Source organism: Rhinoraja longicauda, chromosome 11, assembly GCF_053455715.1.
Source record: "Rhinoraja longicauda isolate Sanriku21f chromosome 11, sRhiLon1.1, whole genome shotgun sequence".
Taxonomy (NCBI): Eukaryota; Metazoa; Chordata; class Chondrichthyes; order Rajiformes; family Arhynchobatidae; genus Rhinoraja; species Rhinoraja longicauda.
In genome coordinates, this window is record NC_135963.1 from 43,014,707 (window position 1) to 43,033,613 (window position 18,907).

General features: G+C 43.5%; 1 protein-coding gene across 6 annotated transcripts in view; it reads right to left on the reverse strand.

The window, feature by feature from the left end:
* The window catches only part of pde4ba (phosphodiesterase 4B, cAMP-specific a), a 444,556-nt gene that overhangs the window by 153,240 nt on the left and 272,409 nt on the right, over window positions 1-18,907 (reverse strand). The window contains exon 1 of one of the 6 annotated variants that reach the window (XM_078407496.1): window positions 163-272. The exons of 4 other annotated variants lie outside the window; for them this stretch is intronic. In XM_078407496.1, the coding sequence (XP_078263622.1) occupies window positions 163-272 (110 nt within the window). Of the gene's footprint in view, window positions 1-162; window positions 273-18,907 lie in introns of those variants that run through there. One more of the 6 variants, XM_078407499.1, reaches the window with a different exon arrangement.

Consider the following 18,907-nt stretch of genomic DNA (forward strand, 5'->3'; position numbering starts at 1 on the left):
TTTGTACCGATAAATAAAACATAAGCGTGTGTTAACACGGAGTAAATATAAAAGAAAACCTACTCATGATATGATGACATTTAACTGAATCAATTATCTGAATTTAACAGCTGTTCAAAGTATGAAAAACTTTGATCAAAAGGTAAAGAACAATTTACAAACCTGATTTGAGCAGACAGGCGAGCTCGTTTAATATCTTCCTCGCTGAAGGTGAAATGTAGTTTATTAGGATGTTTTACAGAAAAGTCCCACAAAGTAGAACGAAGAATCATTGTAACTAGTGGTATTTGTCCTACATTTCAGTCCTGTGTAATCTGATTATTCTGCAATACATACACACAAAAAGTTTTTTTCGCAATCCTGTTACTGTGAACTGAAAAGTAATCTGCATATACAGAATCCTGAAGTGGATTTTCTGTTTATTTGGAATGGACTGACAGTCGTTAAGCAGAGCAAGAATGTTCTGAGCTGTTTCCCAAACAGCCAAAACAACAGTATTGGGATCATAATAACCATATCATGCATGGATACTTGTAGAAACAAGGAACTGCAGATGCTGGTTTACAAAAAAAGACACAAAGTGCTGGAGTAACTCAGAGGGTCAGGCAGCATCTCTGGAGAACATGGATAGGTGAGGATATGACTCCTCAAGATCAAGACTTCAAATGCAGCACAACAATGACCATCTACAAAGCAGCAGCAATGCCCATCCTCCTGTATGCTACAGAGATGAATTATCTCCATTAGACATCGCAAAGCACTGGCAAAGTGCCACTAATAGCGTCTCATCAATATCTTTCTCATCCATCAGCAGGATAACGCGAACCAAAGTGCATATCCTCATTGGGTCTACACAAACGCTCAGTGAAAATGACAGAACAAGCACACCACCTTCCATAACATTAATCACCCTCACGCCCTTTCCAGCATCTCTTGCTTGTGGGTCCCATGTTGGCCTCACGAGCCACCTCAGAAACAAGATAGAACTGGAATGGAAGCAAACCATCTTGGACCTTGAATGACAGCCCTTGCAGCCACAATGAATAAGAGTATTCGAGTCACAGAGCAGAGAAACAGGTCCTACAGCCCGATGTGTCCATGCAAACTTCCACCATAACCCTCTGCTTCCTTCCATGAAGCCAATTTTGTATCCATTCAGTTATCTCTCTTTGGATCCCATGCGGTCTAACCTTCCAGAGCAGCCTACCATGTAGAACCTTGTTGAATGCTTTGCTGAAATCCATATATACATCTACAGCTCTGCCCTCATCAACCTTTTTGGTCACATCTTCAAAAAACTCCGTTTCGTGAGACACGACCTCTCACGTACATAACCATGCTGACTACCCCTAATCAGCCCTTGCCCATCCAAATACATGTATATCCTATTCCTCAGAATACTCTCCAGGAACCTACCGACTACAGATTTTAAGCTCACTGGCTTATAGATCCCAACCCTCTTCCCGGCAGCCCTTCTTGAACATTCAACATTCGCCACCATTCGTCACCAACACTCGCCTGCATTTAATGACGACTTGTAAATTTCAGCCAGGGCTCCCAAAATTTCATCTCTAGTTTCCCACAGTGTCCTTGAATATATCTGATCTGACCCGGGAGATTTGTCTACCTAAGTTAAGTAGAAATCTCTTCTCGCAGAGAATGGTGATTCTCTGGAATCCTCTGCTCTGGAATCCTCGGCAGATAGTGGAAGCTGGATCATTATAAGCATTTGAAGTGGAGATGGATGAATATTTATAGATTGCGTAATGGAGAGGGATGGAGAAATGGCACAGAAATGGAATTGAGGCTAGAATAGGTGGCCACGATCATATCAAATGGCTGGGCAGGTTTGAAGAGCCTGATGGCCTATTCCAGCACCAATTTTATCGTGTTCTTACAATCCTTATTTGGACACTATGACTCCTTGTGCTAGAAGCCCCTTCATCCCTCCAGCTACCCTGTCAAGATCTCCAAGAATTTTGCATGTTTCAAAGAGTTCACCTCCCATTCTTATAAACCTGACCATAGGCCTAATATGCTTTATCTTTCTGTAACTTGCAAAATAAGAAACAAAAGCTTGTTGCAGACAATTACATCCCACAAACAACATGAGAATGACCAAATCATATTTTTTTGGTGACAATAATTGTAGAACAAATATTGGCAAGGATATTGGATCTAATTTCCTGTTCTTCTCAAAACTGTTACATGGGATCTGTTATTTCCATCTGAAAGCACAGCTCCAAGTTAGATTTTTAGATTTAGAGATACAGCGCGGAAATAGGCCCTTCGGCCCACCGAGTCCGTGCCGCCCAGCGATCCCCGCACATTAACACTATCCTACACACACTAGGGACAATTTTTACATTTACCCAGTCAATTAACCTACATACCTATACGTCTTTGGAGTGTGGGAGGAAACCGAAGATCTCGGAGAAAACCCACGCAGGTCCCGGGGAGAACGTACAAACTCCGTACAGACGGAGCCCGTAGTCAGGATCGAACCTGAGTCTCAGGCGCTGCATTCGCTGTAAGGCAGCAACTCTACCACTGCGCCACCGTGCCGCCCCTAAGCCCCTTAGCAGCTAATGCAAAAGGATAAGGAAGGGTGGCAGAAGCATGCCACTGCCATGCTTTTCATCCACTGCAACCTGGAAGTTGCCCTCCGAGTTACACACCATCCTGACCTGGAAATAAATCACTGTTCCTTCACCATTGCTAGGTCACTCCCTCGTTTACAGGATAGTGGATATACCCACACCTCAAGGACTGCAGAAGTTTCAGGCAGCAGCTCACTGCCACCATGACAGGAGCAATTAGGTCACTTCAATGCTGGCTCAGCTTGCAAAGCCCACACCCCTTCATAAGTTCATAAGTTATAGGAGCAGAATTAAGCCATTCGGCCCATCAAGTCTACTCCACCATTCAATCATGGCTGATCTATCCATCCCTCTCAACCCCATTCTCCTGCCTTCTCCCCATAACTCCTGATACCTGTACTAATCAAGTATCTATCCATCTCCACCTTAAATATATCCATTGACTTGGCCTGCACAGCCTTATGTGGCAATGAATTCCCCAGATTCACCACCCTCTGACTAAAGAAATTCCTCCTCATCTCCTTTCTAAAGGTATGTCCTTTTATTCTGAGGCTTTGGCCTCTGTTCCTCAACTCTCCCACGAGTGTTAACATCCTTTCTACATCAACTCTATCCAGGCCTTCAATGAATAAAAAAAAGCGACATCTTCAAAAATGCAGCACATTGTCAATGCTGAATTTCATCAGTTAAGAATTTTGTGCTCATATCTCTGGAGTAGGAAGTGAAAGAGCAACAGTCGACACGAAATGCTGGAGTAACTTAGCGGGACAGGCAGCATCTCTGAAATGTGAAAGAGCAACTTTCTGAATCAGAGGTAAACATGCTATCAATTAAGCCACAGCTGCCAAATGCAATTAGGTAATTCAGGAACATTTGAAGTATGGATATGCTCAATGACTGTTAATCCCATGGTGGGGTATTTGGTGGGGTTAAGCACAATTCTCATGAGGTTAATTCTGAATTTATGTGAGAAACATGTAATGTGACTCACTCAGGAATGCTTTTGGAGCAGTGTCCAGTTGACTTCATAGAAAAAAAGAAGTCATGAAGAAAAGTCTGAAGATCTAAAGAATATACCACTTGGATTTGGCCATCAAAGTAAAAGTCCCAAAGAAAAGTTAAGGAAATTGGGTTGTTAGGACTGTTTTATGCAAATACTTGAGCATGGGCAAACAGGGATGACGGGCCTGTTTCTATGTTGTGTGAATTCCACATTTGGGTAGATTCTCTCTCCTTGTTACTTGCCTTACTGAACAATAATGCAAAGAAATGTATGTACATTGTGGGGCACCACATGCCAGAAACCGATGTGTCCCAGGGAGTTAGGGAAGGGGTGGGAAGTTGGGAGGAGGGGATTCCTCCAGAGACATGGACTTTGCATCACCAGTTTTACATAATGTGACTCACTCCATTCCAGATGTACATACATTTTTTCTTCTCCCAACAACTGAAGGTTGATTTTTGTATAACTCTGCTGTACATTCAAGTCTTCCATAACAACTTTTAACCACATATCAGGTTGTTCTGGAATTTTGAGCTTTTAGAGATATTTACTAATTCTATGTTAGTTCTCTACCCTGTCAGACTCAAGGACATCAGGCTGATGGTTTAAATGCACAGCTGCCAGTACCAAAAGGAACTAAACGAGCATAAGTCACAGTATTCAAGAAGGAGAACAAAAGAAGGAATTAAATATATACGAAAAAGAATGTATGAAGCACTCCGATGTTAATTTCAGTATTTACGTAGATGAATAATCGCTGCATTCCTGCTGAAAGGCACAGGGTATTGTTTGTGTTGCTAACTATATCAGTCAGAACATGTTTTCATTGTTGCTATGAAATGCATTTTCCTTTTAATTATAAAATCATCATAATATGTGGAAATTAAACTTAAAATAAACTTTGAAAGAAAGGGTTACATCACAGCTTGGTTTGGGAACGGCTCTGGCCAAGACCACAAGAAACTGCAGAGAATTGCAGATGTTGCCCGGTTCATCACACAGACCAGACTTCCCACCATTGACTCCATCTACACCTCGCTATCTTGGAAAAATCAGCCAGCATAATCAAAAACTCCCCACCCCAGTCATTCCCTCTTCTTTCTGCTACCGTTCACAGAAGGTACAGAAAGTTGAAAGTGCACACCACCAGGCACAGGCCAAACTTCTTCCTCTCTGTTAGCAGGCTTCTGAATGGTCCTCCCATGACCTTTTAGAGTTTAGTTTGGAGATACAGTGTGGAAACAGGTCCTACGGCCCACCAATGCCACACCGACCTTCGATCACAGTTCTATGTTATCCCACTTTTGCATTCTACATACGAGGGGCAATTTACAGAAGCCAATTAATCTACAATTTGCATTTCTTTGGAATGTGAGTGGAAACCGGAGCACCCAGAGAAAACCCACATGGTTACAAGGAGAACATACAAACTCTGTACAGACAGCACCTGTAGTCAGGATTGAACTGTGTCTCTAGCACAATGAGGCAGCACCATCCTAGGGTCAGGTAAGCTAGGGCACTACCCGATTCATTTCTACTCCATTGTGGACATTAAAATTTGTCTACGGAACTGATGCGCGACAATACCATCCCAGGAATTAACCTGGTGAACCTAAGCTGCACTCCCTCAATAGTAATAATGTCCTTCCTCAAATTAGGAGACCAAAATTGCAAACAATACTCCAGGTGCGGTCTCATCAGGACCCTGTACAACTGCAGTAGGACCTCCTTGCTCTTAAACTCAAATCCTCTCGCAATGAAGGCCAACATGCCATTAGCTTTCTTCACTGCCTGCTGTACCTGCATGCTTACTTTCAGTGACTGTTGTGCAAGCACATGCAGGTCTCGTTGCACCTCCCCTTTTCCTAATCTGATACCTTTCAGATAATTATCTGCCTTCCTGTTCTTGCCACCAAAGTGGATAACCTCACTTTATCCACATTATACTGCATCTGCCCACTCACCCAACCTATCCAAGTCACCCTGCAGCCTCAAAGCATCCTCATCGCAGCTCACACTGCCACCCAGCTTTGTGTCATACGCAAACATGGAGATGTTACATTGAATTCCCTTGTCTAAATCATTAATATATATTGTAAATAACTGAGGTCCCAGCACCGAGCCTTGCGGCACCCCACTGGTCCCTGCCTGCCATTCTGAAAAGGACCCGTTAATTCCTACTCTTTGCTTCTTGTCTGCCAACCATTTTTTTATCCATGTCAATACCCAACCCCCAATACCATGTGCTCTAATTTTGCACACTAATCTCTTATGTGGGACCTTGTCAAAGGCTTTTTGAAAGTCCAGTTACACCACTATATCTCCCCTATCCATTCTACTTGTTACATCCTCAAAAAATTCCTGAAGATTACTCAAGCATGATTTCCCCTTCATAAATCCATGCTGACTGACCGATGTTGTCACTGCTTTCCAAATGAGCTGCTATTACATCTTTAATAATCGACTCAATCATCTTCCCCACTACTGATGTAAGGCCTATAATTCTCAGTTTTCTCTCTCCCTCCTTTCTTAAAAAGTGGAGTTACATTAGTTACCCTTGTATTCAGTAGGTAGCTGGAGAAGTTCTGATGTGAAACTGATTAGATTACTCATAGGCAGAGATGGCATGAATGGGCTGAATGATCTCCAAGTGTGCTGTAACTATTCTGTGATTCTATGCAATGAAACTTTACTAATATATCACCGGAAAACAGCACACAAAGCGATCGCCATGCTGTACCAATTTTACAAATAAAAAATAATATTATACACATAGGTACTGAATAAAAATCCCCTCGAGGCAGCTTGTTGAACATAAGAACAAGAGTGTCCATTGGCTCCTCAACCTTGCCCTACCGTTCAATATGATCACAGCTGATCTGCCCCATGCCCCATCTCCTCAATGTCATAGTCCTCAATTCCATGACCTTGTAAACATTTATCTACTTTCCCATCATTTCCCGTTTGCTATTCAGTGACTGCAAACAACATCACTGTGTCCAGAATTTTAAAAACGCATAATAAAAATGAGCCGAGGTTCATTGTTGTGCCAGTAGGTGGCAGAATTCAGCAATTTTACTGACAAAAAGCATCTATTCAAATTTATCATTCTTTAAACATGAACCACAATTCATAATAATAAGCTTTATTGACCAATGACCAGAAGGCTTTTCAGCACAGTGCAAACATGTTGACTGAGGAAAAAATATCCAGTGAACCCTACTTCCCAACCCTGTCTACAGCTTTGTATATTAAAAAATAAATCTTCAACCAAGTTCTTTCTTTGATAGCATTCTTTCCCAGGGTAAGGGCCACATAGTGATTGAGGTGTTAGATGTGCTGCCTCACAGCTCCAGTGACTTAGACTCAATCCTGGCACTTGGTGCTATTGAGTGGAGTTTGAATGTTCTCCCTGTGACTGTGTGGGTTTCCTCAGGGTGCTCTGGCTTCCTCCCAAGCCCAAAGACACGCGGGTTGGGTAAGTTGACTGGCTATTCTAAAATGCTCTGAGTATGTAAATGTGTGGTAGAATCTTTGGAAGCTGATGGGAATGTAGGGGAGATAAAATTGGATTAGATTAAATGTGTGCTTGAAGGTTAGCTTGAACTTGGTGTGCTGAAGGGCCTGCTTCCATGCTACATAACTCTATAACTGTAAAAGTATATAACCACTGTCTTCACTTCATCTCATAATTACTGAGGTAAAAGCCAAGCTTGATGTCATCAATGCACTCTTCAAACGTGTCTTTCTACAGCTATCTTTCCTCTACACTATCAGTGTTCATTAGGGTCCCAACCCAGAATGTTGCCTGCCTATTTCCCTCCACGGATGCTGCCTGACCCATTGAGTTCCTCCAGCAGTTTATTTTTTCGAGGTTCCAGCATCTGCAGTCTTTTGTGTCTTTATACATTGTGTTCTCTTCTATTTGTTTTAGTCTTAGCAACGTAGTGCATTGTAGCTTTGATTTTCATTTAAGCCTTTCATTTTTTTTAAAGCCACCTTTACGTCTGTTATGCATTCAACCTCAAAGTCTCAATCATATTTCTTTTTAAGCTTCATGAATATCCGTTACAACTTACTAATCTTTCCCACAACCCAAGAAGAGGTTAATGTTTTGGGTCAGATCCTTCATCAGATCCACTGTGCATTTCTAGCACCATTACGTTACTAGCCCAGAGCCTGGGCAAACAGAGGAATTCAAAACCTTTTATGGCAGCTGAAAATGTTGAGTCCACTTAATGCAAATAAACTTGGAATATAAAAGACACCAAGGATCAGTAATGGTTATTTGAAAGTACTGTATTGTGTAAAAACCCATCTGTTTCACTGATGCCCACTTAAGGAGAGATACTGTCTGCCCTCACCTGGTCTGTTGCTATTCATGGTCACACTGGATTTCACTCTTGGTAAACACTCAGTAAAGACCATAATATTGAACACCAAAAAGCACCTCAGGCTAATCATCTGAGATCTCATGGTTAATCTCATTAGTAAATCATAGTGAGTCAAATTCAGCCTGCTGTCAGAGAAAAGCAGGAAAAAATATAACAGCTGCAACGTGCATTTTAAGGGGCTTCTCTGTTCCTGGGTTAAGAAAGCAAAGTAGGTGAGAGTACGCACATTCAGTTCAGTTTCCATGGTTAGAGTTGCTTTTCACTGGTTAGAGTTGTGTTTTCCTTACACAGTCCTCGCAGTTAAACATTCTGACTGATTGCCAAGAGTCAAAATATCCAATTCTGAAATATCCAGGTGGTGTGATATTGAATGAGAAAGGGTCTTTATAACATTGAATAGCTTTGGTCAATTTAGTTTAGTTTAGTTTAGAGGTACAGCATGGAAACAGGCCCATTCGGCACACTGAGTACATGCTGACCAGAGATCCCCGTAGACTAGCGCTATCCTACACACTAGGGACAACTTATCATTCTTGCCGAAGCCAATTAACCTACATACCCGTATGTCTTTGGGATGTGGGTGAAAACTGGAGCTCCCAGAGAAAACCCACTCAGTCCTACAAATTCGGTACGGACAGCACCTGTAGTCAGGTTCGAACCCGGGTCTCTGGCATTGTACTGGTCGCTGGCGTTTTACTATTCCACCGCTGCACCACTGTGCTGCTCACCCAAAGTTGACATCAGATACATTTTTAAGATACTAATGAGTTAAAATCAGAACACAAAAAGCTAATGACATCAAATTCTCAACCCACGTGGTTATATTGGCTATATAAATTAAATCCAATGGCTGAAAATAGATGACATCTTAATGGGATATGTATTTCCATTTTATCTATGACTAGGCAATTCATTAGCAAGTTTGGAAATTTAAAGTAACGGTAGAATGTTTTCAAATTATAGTTTGGCAATAACCTTTGCTGAATTACTTGTCGAGAATGAAGGGAAGCAAAGGAGAGAATATTTCTGAATCAGGTTAAATGAATCAGATTAATCCAATTCAATAAATCCTCCCTTAATGTAGAGAGTTAAAATGATATTTCAGCAGTCAAATCTATTGTTAATACAATACAAAAAAAAAAAAGTCTGAACTTGGCTTGAATGGGAAATAGTTCAAGATGGCAAGATGTGTAGGAAAACAAAACTGCAGATGCTGGTTTAAATCGAAGGTAGACACAAAATGCTGGAGTAACTCAGCGGGTCAGGCAGCATCTCTGGAGAGAAGGAATGGGTGATGTTTCGGGTCGAGACCCTTCTTCAGACTGATGTCAGGGGAGGGGGCGGGACAAAGATAGGATGTAGTCGAAGGCAGGAAGACTAGTTGGAGAACTGGGAAAGGGGAGGGGATAGAGAGGGGAAACAGGGACTACCTGAAGTGGGAGGTCAATGTTCAAACCACTGGGGTGTAAACTGCCCAAGTGAAATATGAGGTGCTGTTCCTCCAATTTGCGCTGGGCCTCACTCTGACAATGGAGGAGACCCAGGACAGAAAGGTCAGATTAGGAATGGGAGGGGGAGTTGAAGTGTTGAACCACCGGGAGATCAGGTTGGTTGAGACGGACTGAGCGGAGGTGTTCAGCGAAACGATCATCGAGCCTGCGCTTGGTCTCGCCGATGTAGAGAAGTCGACATCTGGAACGGCGGATACAATAGATGAGGTTGGAGGACTTGCAGGTGAACCTCTGCCTCACCTGGAAAGACTGTTTGGGTCCTTGGATGGAGTCGAGGGGGGAGGTAAAGGGACAGGTGTTGCATCTCCTGCGGTTGTAGGGGAAAGTACCTGGGGAGGGGGTGGTTGGTGGGAAGGGACGAGTGGACCAGGGAGTTTCGGAAGGTACGGTCTCTGCGAAAAGCAGAAAGGGGTGGAGATGGGAAGATGTGGCCAGAGGTGGAATCCTGTTGGAGGTGGCGAAAATGTTGGAGGATGATTTGTTGTAAGCAATGGCTGATGGGGTGGAAGTTAAGGACAAGGGGGACTCTATCCTTGTTACGAGTCGGGGTTGGGGGAGCAAGAGCGGAGCTGTGGGATATTGAGGAGACCCTAGTGAGAGCCTCATCTATAATGGAAGAGGGGAACCCCCGTTTCCTAAAGAATGAGGACATCTCCGATGCCCTAGTATGGAACACCTCATCCTGGGCGCAGATGCGGTGTAGACTGAGGAGTTGGGAGTAGGGGATAGAGTTTTTACAGGAAACAGGGTGGGAAGAAGTGTAGTCAAGATAGCTATGGGAGTCAGTGGGTTTGTAGTAGATGTCGGTCACTAGTCTGTCTCCTGTGATGGAGATGGTGAGATCCAGAAACGGTAGGGAGATGTCGGAGATGGTCCAAGTGTATTTAAGAGCAGGATGGAAATCAGTGGTGAAATTGATGAAGTCAGTGAGTTCTGCATGGGTGCAAGAGGTAGCACCAATGCAGTCGTCAATGTAGCGGAGGTAAAGTTCGGGGATAGAGCCAGTGTATGCCTGGAACAAGGATTGTTTGACGTACCCTACAAAGAGGCAGGCATAGCTAGGGCCCATGCGAGTGCCCATAGCTACGCCTTGGGTTTGGAGGAAGTGGGAGGAGTCAAAGGAGAAGTTGTTGAGGGTAAAGTCCAGCTCTGCTAGGCGGAGGAGAGTATTGGTAGATGGAAATTGGCTGGTGATGTTTCGGGTCGAGACCTTTCTTCAGACTGATGTCAGGGGAGGGGGCAGGGCAAAGATAGGATGTAGTCGGAGACAGGAAGACTAGTAGGAGAACTGGCAAGGGGGACGGGATAGAGAGGGGAAGCAGGGACTACCTGAAGTGGGAGAAGTCAATGTTCAAACTGCTGGGGTGTAAACTGCCCAAGCAAAATATGAGGTGTTGTTCCTCCAATTTGACGTTTCGGATGGAGATGGCAAGATACCTGGCTATTAATTGCTGGGCAGTAAATTTAGCCCATGCTCAAGGGTCCTTGTTATTTTCCATATTATGCAGAGTTGAAATAAACTTAACAATGTCCTGTTTAGTCCCATATCCTGCATGAAGTAACTAGTTTCCTGGTTCATGTTTGGCCTTGCCTCAATTCAGCCACAAGGAGGCAGGAGCATACACAAAATATCACTGTGCTAAGAAAGAGAGAGAGAAACATGAATGCAGGCAAACCTGCGACTGAGTGCATATGTTGTAAATGGTTAGATAGTAACATCTTATTTTGGTGCATATTTAGCCACCTCATTTTTAATTCCTACGTCCACTAACATAATAACAATCACCTATGTTAAAAGCTAGGCAGCTTGCAGCTACATCGAGTACAGATATTGTAGGAGGGTGCAATTATAAAATGACTGGATTAAAGGCAGTTTCAATTTCAATGTGCACATTAGAATTTACATGAAAGTTTAAAAAAAAGGAAAACATTTAATTGGAGAGCCTCAGTTGCAAATTTTCAGTCAGTTCCCCACCCAGAATGTAGGAATTGACTGGGCCTCATGAAGAAGCATTTCTGCTTGACTAGCCCTGGAAAAGAATGGATTCAACTTATATCAATGGATCGCTTTGCTCTCTTGCTGACATGCTTAAGCCTGGCAGGAAAATTAAGATGGCAGTTTCCAGCTAATGAGTCTTGGGAGAATGATCAAAGGCTGTTATCCATTAGCAGGGAGAAGACTCTGATCAAAGAGGTTTAGAATGTAGCTTTAGGCTTTAGAGTGATGAATTTACTATTTTGCCTGCAATTGTGCTCAATATTGATTTTTATTGAGTTGCAAGCAAATGCCTTACCTGAGGAGGAAAACCATTCACAGTTCTCTCATCTGAAATCTACCCTTATGAATATAGTTTAGCAAAGGACAGAAAATCCATGTCTTTTTTTTAAACCCAAGTTCATACGTGAAATGTTTAAAGAATACTATAACGATGGGCAGCCAATATTTAGTGAAGATAAAACACAAAGTGCTGGAGGAACTCAGGCAGGTCAGGCAGCATTTGTGAAGGGAATGGACAGGGTGTCATTCTGGTCAGGAGGCTCCTGCCCTGAAACCTTATCTGCCCATTCCGTCTACCATTATTGCTGTTTGAACTTGCTGTGTTCCTCTAGCGTCTAGTTCTGGGCAGTTTCTAATTGTTTAAAGAAAAATCAACTTTAAACACTTTTCATCTCTTGTTCTGAGATATTTTGGGTTGTAATCACTCTGGACGTGTGCTGTTAAACAAAAACTGAGTTATAACAGAGCTATTTGACAAGCAGATTGAAAAATCTTTTGCTACTTTCAAAGCCAGCATCCAAAGCAACTTATGATTGGAATTGTCAGAGTATAACTAAACAATACAAGATTTCTTCTCACTGTATAGCTGTAAACCTAAATAAAGATTCAGTTTGTTTTCTTCTCAGCAGAAATTTCTTGTCTCCTCTAATTGATCCTATTACCTCATATAGGCTTATGCTGGTAGCCTAGCCAGATCATTAACCCACATCAACTCCCACTTCCCAATCCCCCACTGTGTCTGCCCACATGGATGTGCACTCACTTCTAATATACTTCTGTAAAAATCATCTACCTGATGATCACAGCTAAAATTGCAGCCTCTCTGTTCAATTACAGTTATGTTTAAACATCTTGTGCGTCAACCGTGAGAACATAGCTGACCACATTATTTAATTTTGTGTTAGGGTAGTTGTAAACCCACTCTGCCTCTCTCTTGCACTTCAACAGCTGGTCTATTTCCAGAGAATGCACTGCATTAAGTAACACACGCCCCAACCAGGATGACTAAATCGAGCAAGAACTTAATCATTTCAGTCATGGAGATCTTTTGAGCTGTGATAGATACCTGTTTCAGCAGGTGGATTTTGAGCTAGTCTCTTTGACTGATTGATTGATAGAATGGAACAGCATGGAAACAAATCCTTCGGCCCACCAAGTCCACGCTGACTAGTTATCCCATTCACTTTGTTAGGAGACCACCGAGATAAGCATCCAGTGAGAAATGCAGCAAGAGCAGACTCTAGGGGAAGTTTCATGAGGTGCCATGGAGGCAGTAGGAGCACTTCTTAACCTTTCTAGCAACAGTCGGCCCCAAGGCCCTGCCCATGGTATGGAAACATACAGGGACAGCTCCTGCCTCAATGGGAGCAGCTCTATTTACCAAATGGCCTTTCAATCAGAAATTAGGCTGCTCATGAAAATTAGGATGCTCATGAGCCTAATTTCTCATGAGCAGCCAGAATAGTGAATTGTGTGTGTGTGTGTGCATGTGTCTCCATTACCAGCCAGGCAGAGATAGATTCAAAAGACCACCCACAAAGGTTCCTCGAAGAAGTGCAATATCCTCACAGCCTCTTCGCAACCTCTGGCCCATAACTGGTCATCGTGGATGTGGAGCATACAGGATGGTACTGAGAACCTTGAGGCCATGCATTGAAGGCACACAGAACAGCAGACGGAGCACACTGCCTCACCAACAACTCAACCGCCCCTCCCCCCCCTCCCATCAGCCACTAGTTATCCCATTTGTGGAAGAGGCTCTGGATCCCACAATGATCTCATTTGCCTTCTCAGAGCACACAGAGGTGGATGCGAGTCACCTTCAATCGTGAGGGACAGCCGAAGAAGAGGAAGAGTATTTGGAAAGTTGCCTTAGGACTTAGCCTAACATATTGTTCCCATTCTATGGTTGGATCTACACAAGTCTCACCTGCCAGTATTTAGCGCAAATCCCTCTAAACCTTTCCTATCCATGTACCTGTCTAAATGTCTTTTAAATGGTGATAGAGTATTTGCCTCAACTATCTCCTCAGGCAGCTCGTTCCATATACCCACCACCCTCTGTGTGAAAATGTTGCCCCTCGGGTTCCTAATAAATCTTTCCCATCTCACAATAAACCCATGACCTCTAGTTCTAGATTCCCCTACTCTGGGGTAAAGGACTCTATTCCCCTCATGATCCTGTACACTTTTATAAGATTGCCCCTTATCCTCCAGTGCTCCAAGGAATAAAGTCCTTGCCTGCCCAAACCTCTCCCTATAGCTCAGGCCCTCAAGTGCTGGCAACACACTCGTAAATCTTCTCTGCCTCTTTCCAACTTAACATCTTTCCCAGAGCAGAGTGACCAAAACTGAACACAATCCTCGAAATATGGCCTCATCAATGTCTTGTATAACTGTAACATAACATGCCAGCTTCTATACTCAATACCCTGACTGATGAAGTCAAGTCAAGTCAAGTCAATTTTATTTGTATAGCACATTTAAAAACAACCCACGTTGACCAAAGTGCTGTACATCTGATTAGGTACTAAGGAAAAAAATGAAACATACAGTAGCACGCAAACAGTTCACAGCGCCTCCTCAATGAGCCTCAAACGCTAGGGAGTAGAAATATGTTTTGAGCCTGGACTTAAAGGAGTCGATGGAGGGGGCAGTTCTGATGGGGAGAGGGATGCTGTTCCACAGTCTAGGAGCTGCAACCGCAAAAGCGCGGTCACCCCTGAGCTTAAGCCTAGACCGCGGGATAGTGAGTAGCCCCAAGTCGGCCGACCTGAGGGACCTGGAGTTAGAGAGGGGGGGTTAGAAGATTTTTGATGTAGGGGGAGGAATGTCCATTTAGGGCTTTATACGTGAATAGGAGGAGCTTGAAGTTGATTCTGTACCGTACCGGGAGCCAGTGGAGAGAGGCCAGAATCGGGGTGATGTGGTCCCTTTTACGGGTACCCGTCAGGAGTCTCGCTGCGGCGGTTTGGACCAGTTGCAGGCGGGACAGGGAAGATTGGCTGATCCCAGTGTATAGGGAGTTGCAGTTGTCTAGGCGGGAGGAAATGAAAGCGTGAATGATTTTTTCTGTGTCGTCGAATTGGAGGAAAGGTTTGATTTTAGCTATGGTTCGAAGTTGGAAGAAGCTGGCTTTTACCACAGCGTTGACTTGCTTATCAAATTTTAATGCAGAGTCAAATATCATGCCGAGGTTTTTGACATGCGGTTTGACTAGGCAGGATAGACTTCCAAGACTGCCTGTTATCGATTTGATGGAGTCGGGGGGGGGGGGGGGGGGGGGGCGGCGAATAGGATGACATCAGACTTGCTCTCATTTAATTGGAGGAAGTTCTGTGCCATCCAACATTTTATGTCCTCAAAGCAGTGTAAGAGGCTGTTTAAATTTGACTGGTTGTTGGGTTTCAGGGGGAGGTAAAGCTGAGTGTCATCGGCATAGCAGTGGAAAGAAATGCCGTGGCTTTGAATGATTTGGCCAAGGGGGAGCATGTATAGAGAGAAGAGAATGGGGCCTAGGATGGAGCCTTGTGGAACTCCACAGGAGAGGCTAGCTGGAGCAGAGGAATAACTGCCTATGTTGATGGCGAAACTCCTATCTTTGAGGTACGAAGCGAACCAGCTCAGGGCAGTGCCATCAATGCCAACCGCGTACCGGAGACGGTCAATAAGGATGGTGTGGTCCACTGTATCGAACGCTGCGCTGAGGTCGAGAAGGAGCAGGATTGCACAGTCGCCGGTGTCGATGGCGAGAAGCAGGTCGTTGTGTACCTTCAACAAGGCAGACTCTGTGCTGTGGTGGGCTCTGAAACCTGACTGGAAACTTTCCAAGATGGTGTATTGGTGCAGGTAGGGCACTAATTGGTTTAGAATTGCCTTTTCAAGGACTTTTGACAGGAATGGCAGTTTGGAAATGGGTCTGTGGTTGCTAGGCAAGGTGGGGTCTAGGTTAGGTTTTTTCAGTAGGGGCTGGACCACCGCGTGCTTGAAACTGGTTGGAACAGTGCCAGTGGCCAGAGAACTGTTGATAATAGAGAGGATGCTGGGACCGGCTATTGCAATGACATCCTTCAGAAGGGCAATGGGGGCAGGATCAAGGGGGCAGGTTGCAGGTTTCATAGCGGAGACAAGCTTTGCAAGGGAGGATAGAGTGACGGGTTGGAAGCAGTCCAATTTAGGTGAACAGACTAGTGAGACAGCTAGGTCACGGGTGGGAGGGGATATGTTCATTCTAATGTTCTCAACTTTGTTGGTGAAAAATTTAGCGAATTCTTCGCACTTAGCAGGGGACCCAACTAAGCTGGTACTGGGGGCGGGACATATGACAGAGGTCATTGTTCTAAATAGGACCTTGGAGTTATGAGAGTTTTTGGAAATAAGGTCGGAGAAGTATGAAGGCCGATGTGTTGAAAGCCTTTGAGACCACTGTATCTTCCTGTGACGTCACATTAAAGGAACTATGTACTCCAAGATCCCTCTGCTCTACAACACTTCCCAGAGCACTGTCATTTACCATGAAGGTCCTGCCCAGGTTTGACTTCCCAAAAGCAACACCTTGCACTTATCTGTGTTTAACTCCGTTAACCATTCCACAGTCCACTTGCCCAAATGATCAAGATCCCACAGTAATTTTTGATAATCTATATGAAGCATTGTCTTGAAAAGGCAGCATCTATCACCAAGGCACCCCACCATCCAGGTAATGTCCTCTTCCGCTGCTACCGCCAGGCGGGAGGTACATCGGCTTCGTGAACCAACCTGCACAACTATAATCCTAACTATAAACCGAAGATAGACACAAAAGGCTGGAGTAACTCAGCAGGACAGGCAGCTTCTAATTTCAGCAGAGGAACACTACGGACCACCTCTTGTGGTCTCTACGGACCATGGCTTTGTTACCTAATTGTATTTTTGCACAAATGTCTAGTTTTTCTGCACAGTCTTTGCTTTCCACTGTCTTGTAAAAATTATGTAAAATGTATGTTTTGTGTGTTGTCTGGGTCTCTGCACCTGTGATACCATTGCAAGCAAGATTATCAATGAACCTGTACCTCACTGTAGTTGTGCATAAAACAATAAATACTTGACATAAAGAACAGAGCAGGTAAAACAGCATCTGTGGAGGCTAAAGGTATATAATGACATTTTGGGTTGAGATCCTCTATCAAGACTGAGAGGGAATAGGAAAGATTGCCAGTTTATAGCAACACATACAGTGCCCTCCATAATGTTTGGGACAAAGACCCATCATTTATTTATTTGCCTCTGTACTCCACAATTTGAGATTTGTAATAGAAAAAAATCACATGTGGTTAAAATGCACATTGTCAGATTTTATTAAAGGCCATTTTTATACATGTTGGTTTCATCATGTAGAAATTACAGCTGTGTTTATACATAGTTCCCCCATTTCAGGGCACCATAATGTTTGGGACACATGGCTTCACAGGTATTTGTAATTGCTCAGGTGTATTTAAATGCCTCCTTCATGCAGGTATAAGAGAGCTCTCATCACCTAGCCTTTCCTCCAATCTTTCCTTCACCTTTGGAAACTTTATTGCTGTTTATCAACACGAGGACCAAAGTTGTGCCAATGAAAGTTAAAGAAGCCATTATGAGACTGAGAAACAAGAATAAAATTGTTAGAGACATCAACCAAACGTTAGGCTTACCAAAATCAACTGTTTGGGACATCATTAAGAAGAAAGAGAGCACTGGTGAGATTACTGATCGCAAAGGGACTGGCAGGCCAAGGAAGACCTCCACAGCTGTATATAATATAATATTATATACTCTCTCTATAATAAAGAACATTTTCAAACTCCTGTCCGACAGATCAGAAACACTTTCAGGAGTCAGGTGTGGATTTGTCAATGACCACTGTCTGCAGAAGACTTCATGAACAGAAATACAGAGGCTACAATGCAAGATGCAAACCACTGGTTAGCCGCAAAAATAGGATGGCCAGGTTACAGTTTGCTAAGAAGTACTTAAAAGTGCAACCACAGTTCTGGAAAAAGGTCTTGTGGACAGATGAGACGAAGATTAACTTATATCAGAGTGATAGCAATAGTAAAGTATGGAGGAGAAAAGGAACTGCCCAAGATCCAAAGCATACCACCTTATCTGTGAAACACAGTGGTGGGGGTGTTATGGCCTGGGCATGTATGGCTGCTGAATGTACTGGCTCACTTATCTTCATTGATGATACAACTGCTGATGGTAGTAGCATAATGAATTCTGAAGTGTATAGACACATGCTATTTGCTCAAGTTCAAACAAATGCCTTAAAACTCATTGGCCAGCGGTTCATTCTACAGCAAGACAATGATCCCAAATATAATGCTGAAGCAACAGTTTTTCAAAGCTAAAAATGGTCACTTCTTGAGTGGCCAAGTCAATCACCCGATCGGAACCCATTTGAGCATGCCTTTTACAGTGCATTCAGAAAGTATTCAGACCCCTTCACTTTTTCAACATTTTGGCACGTTACAGCCTTATTTTAAAATGGATTAAAAAAAAAAATTTAATCATCAATCTACACACAATACCCCATAATAAAAAAGCAAAAACAGGTGTATAGAAATTTTTGCAAAGTAATTTAAAAAAACCCTGAAAAATCACATTTACATAAGTATTCAGACCCTTTACTCAGTACTTTGTTGAGGCACCTTTGGCAGCGATTACAGCCTCAAGTCGTCTTGGGTATGACACTACAAGCTTGGCACACCTGTATTTGGGTAATTTCTCCCTTTCTTCTCTGCAGATCCTCTCAAGCTCTGTCAGGTTGGATGGGGAGCGTCGATGCACAGCTATTTTCAGGTCCCTCACTAGATGTTCGATCAGGTTCAAGTCCGGGCTCTGGCTGGGCCACTCAAGGACATTCACAGACTTGGCATGAAGCCACTCCTGCGTTCTCTTGGCTGTGTGCGTAGGGTCGTTGTCTTGTTGGAAGATGAACTTCCGCCCCAGTCTGAGGTCCAGAACGGTCTGGAGCAGGTTTTCATCAAGGATCTCTCTGTACTTTGCTCCATTCATCTTTCCCTCGATCCTGGCTAGTCTCCCAGTTCCTGCCGCTGAAAAATATCCCCACAGCATGATGCTGCCACCACCATGTTTCA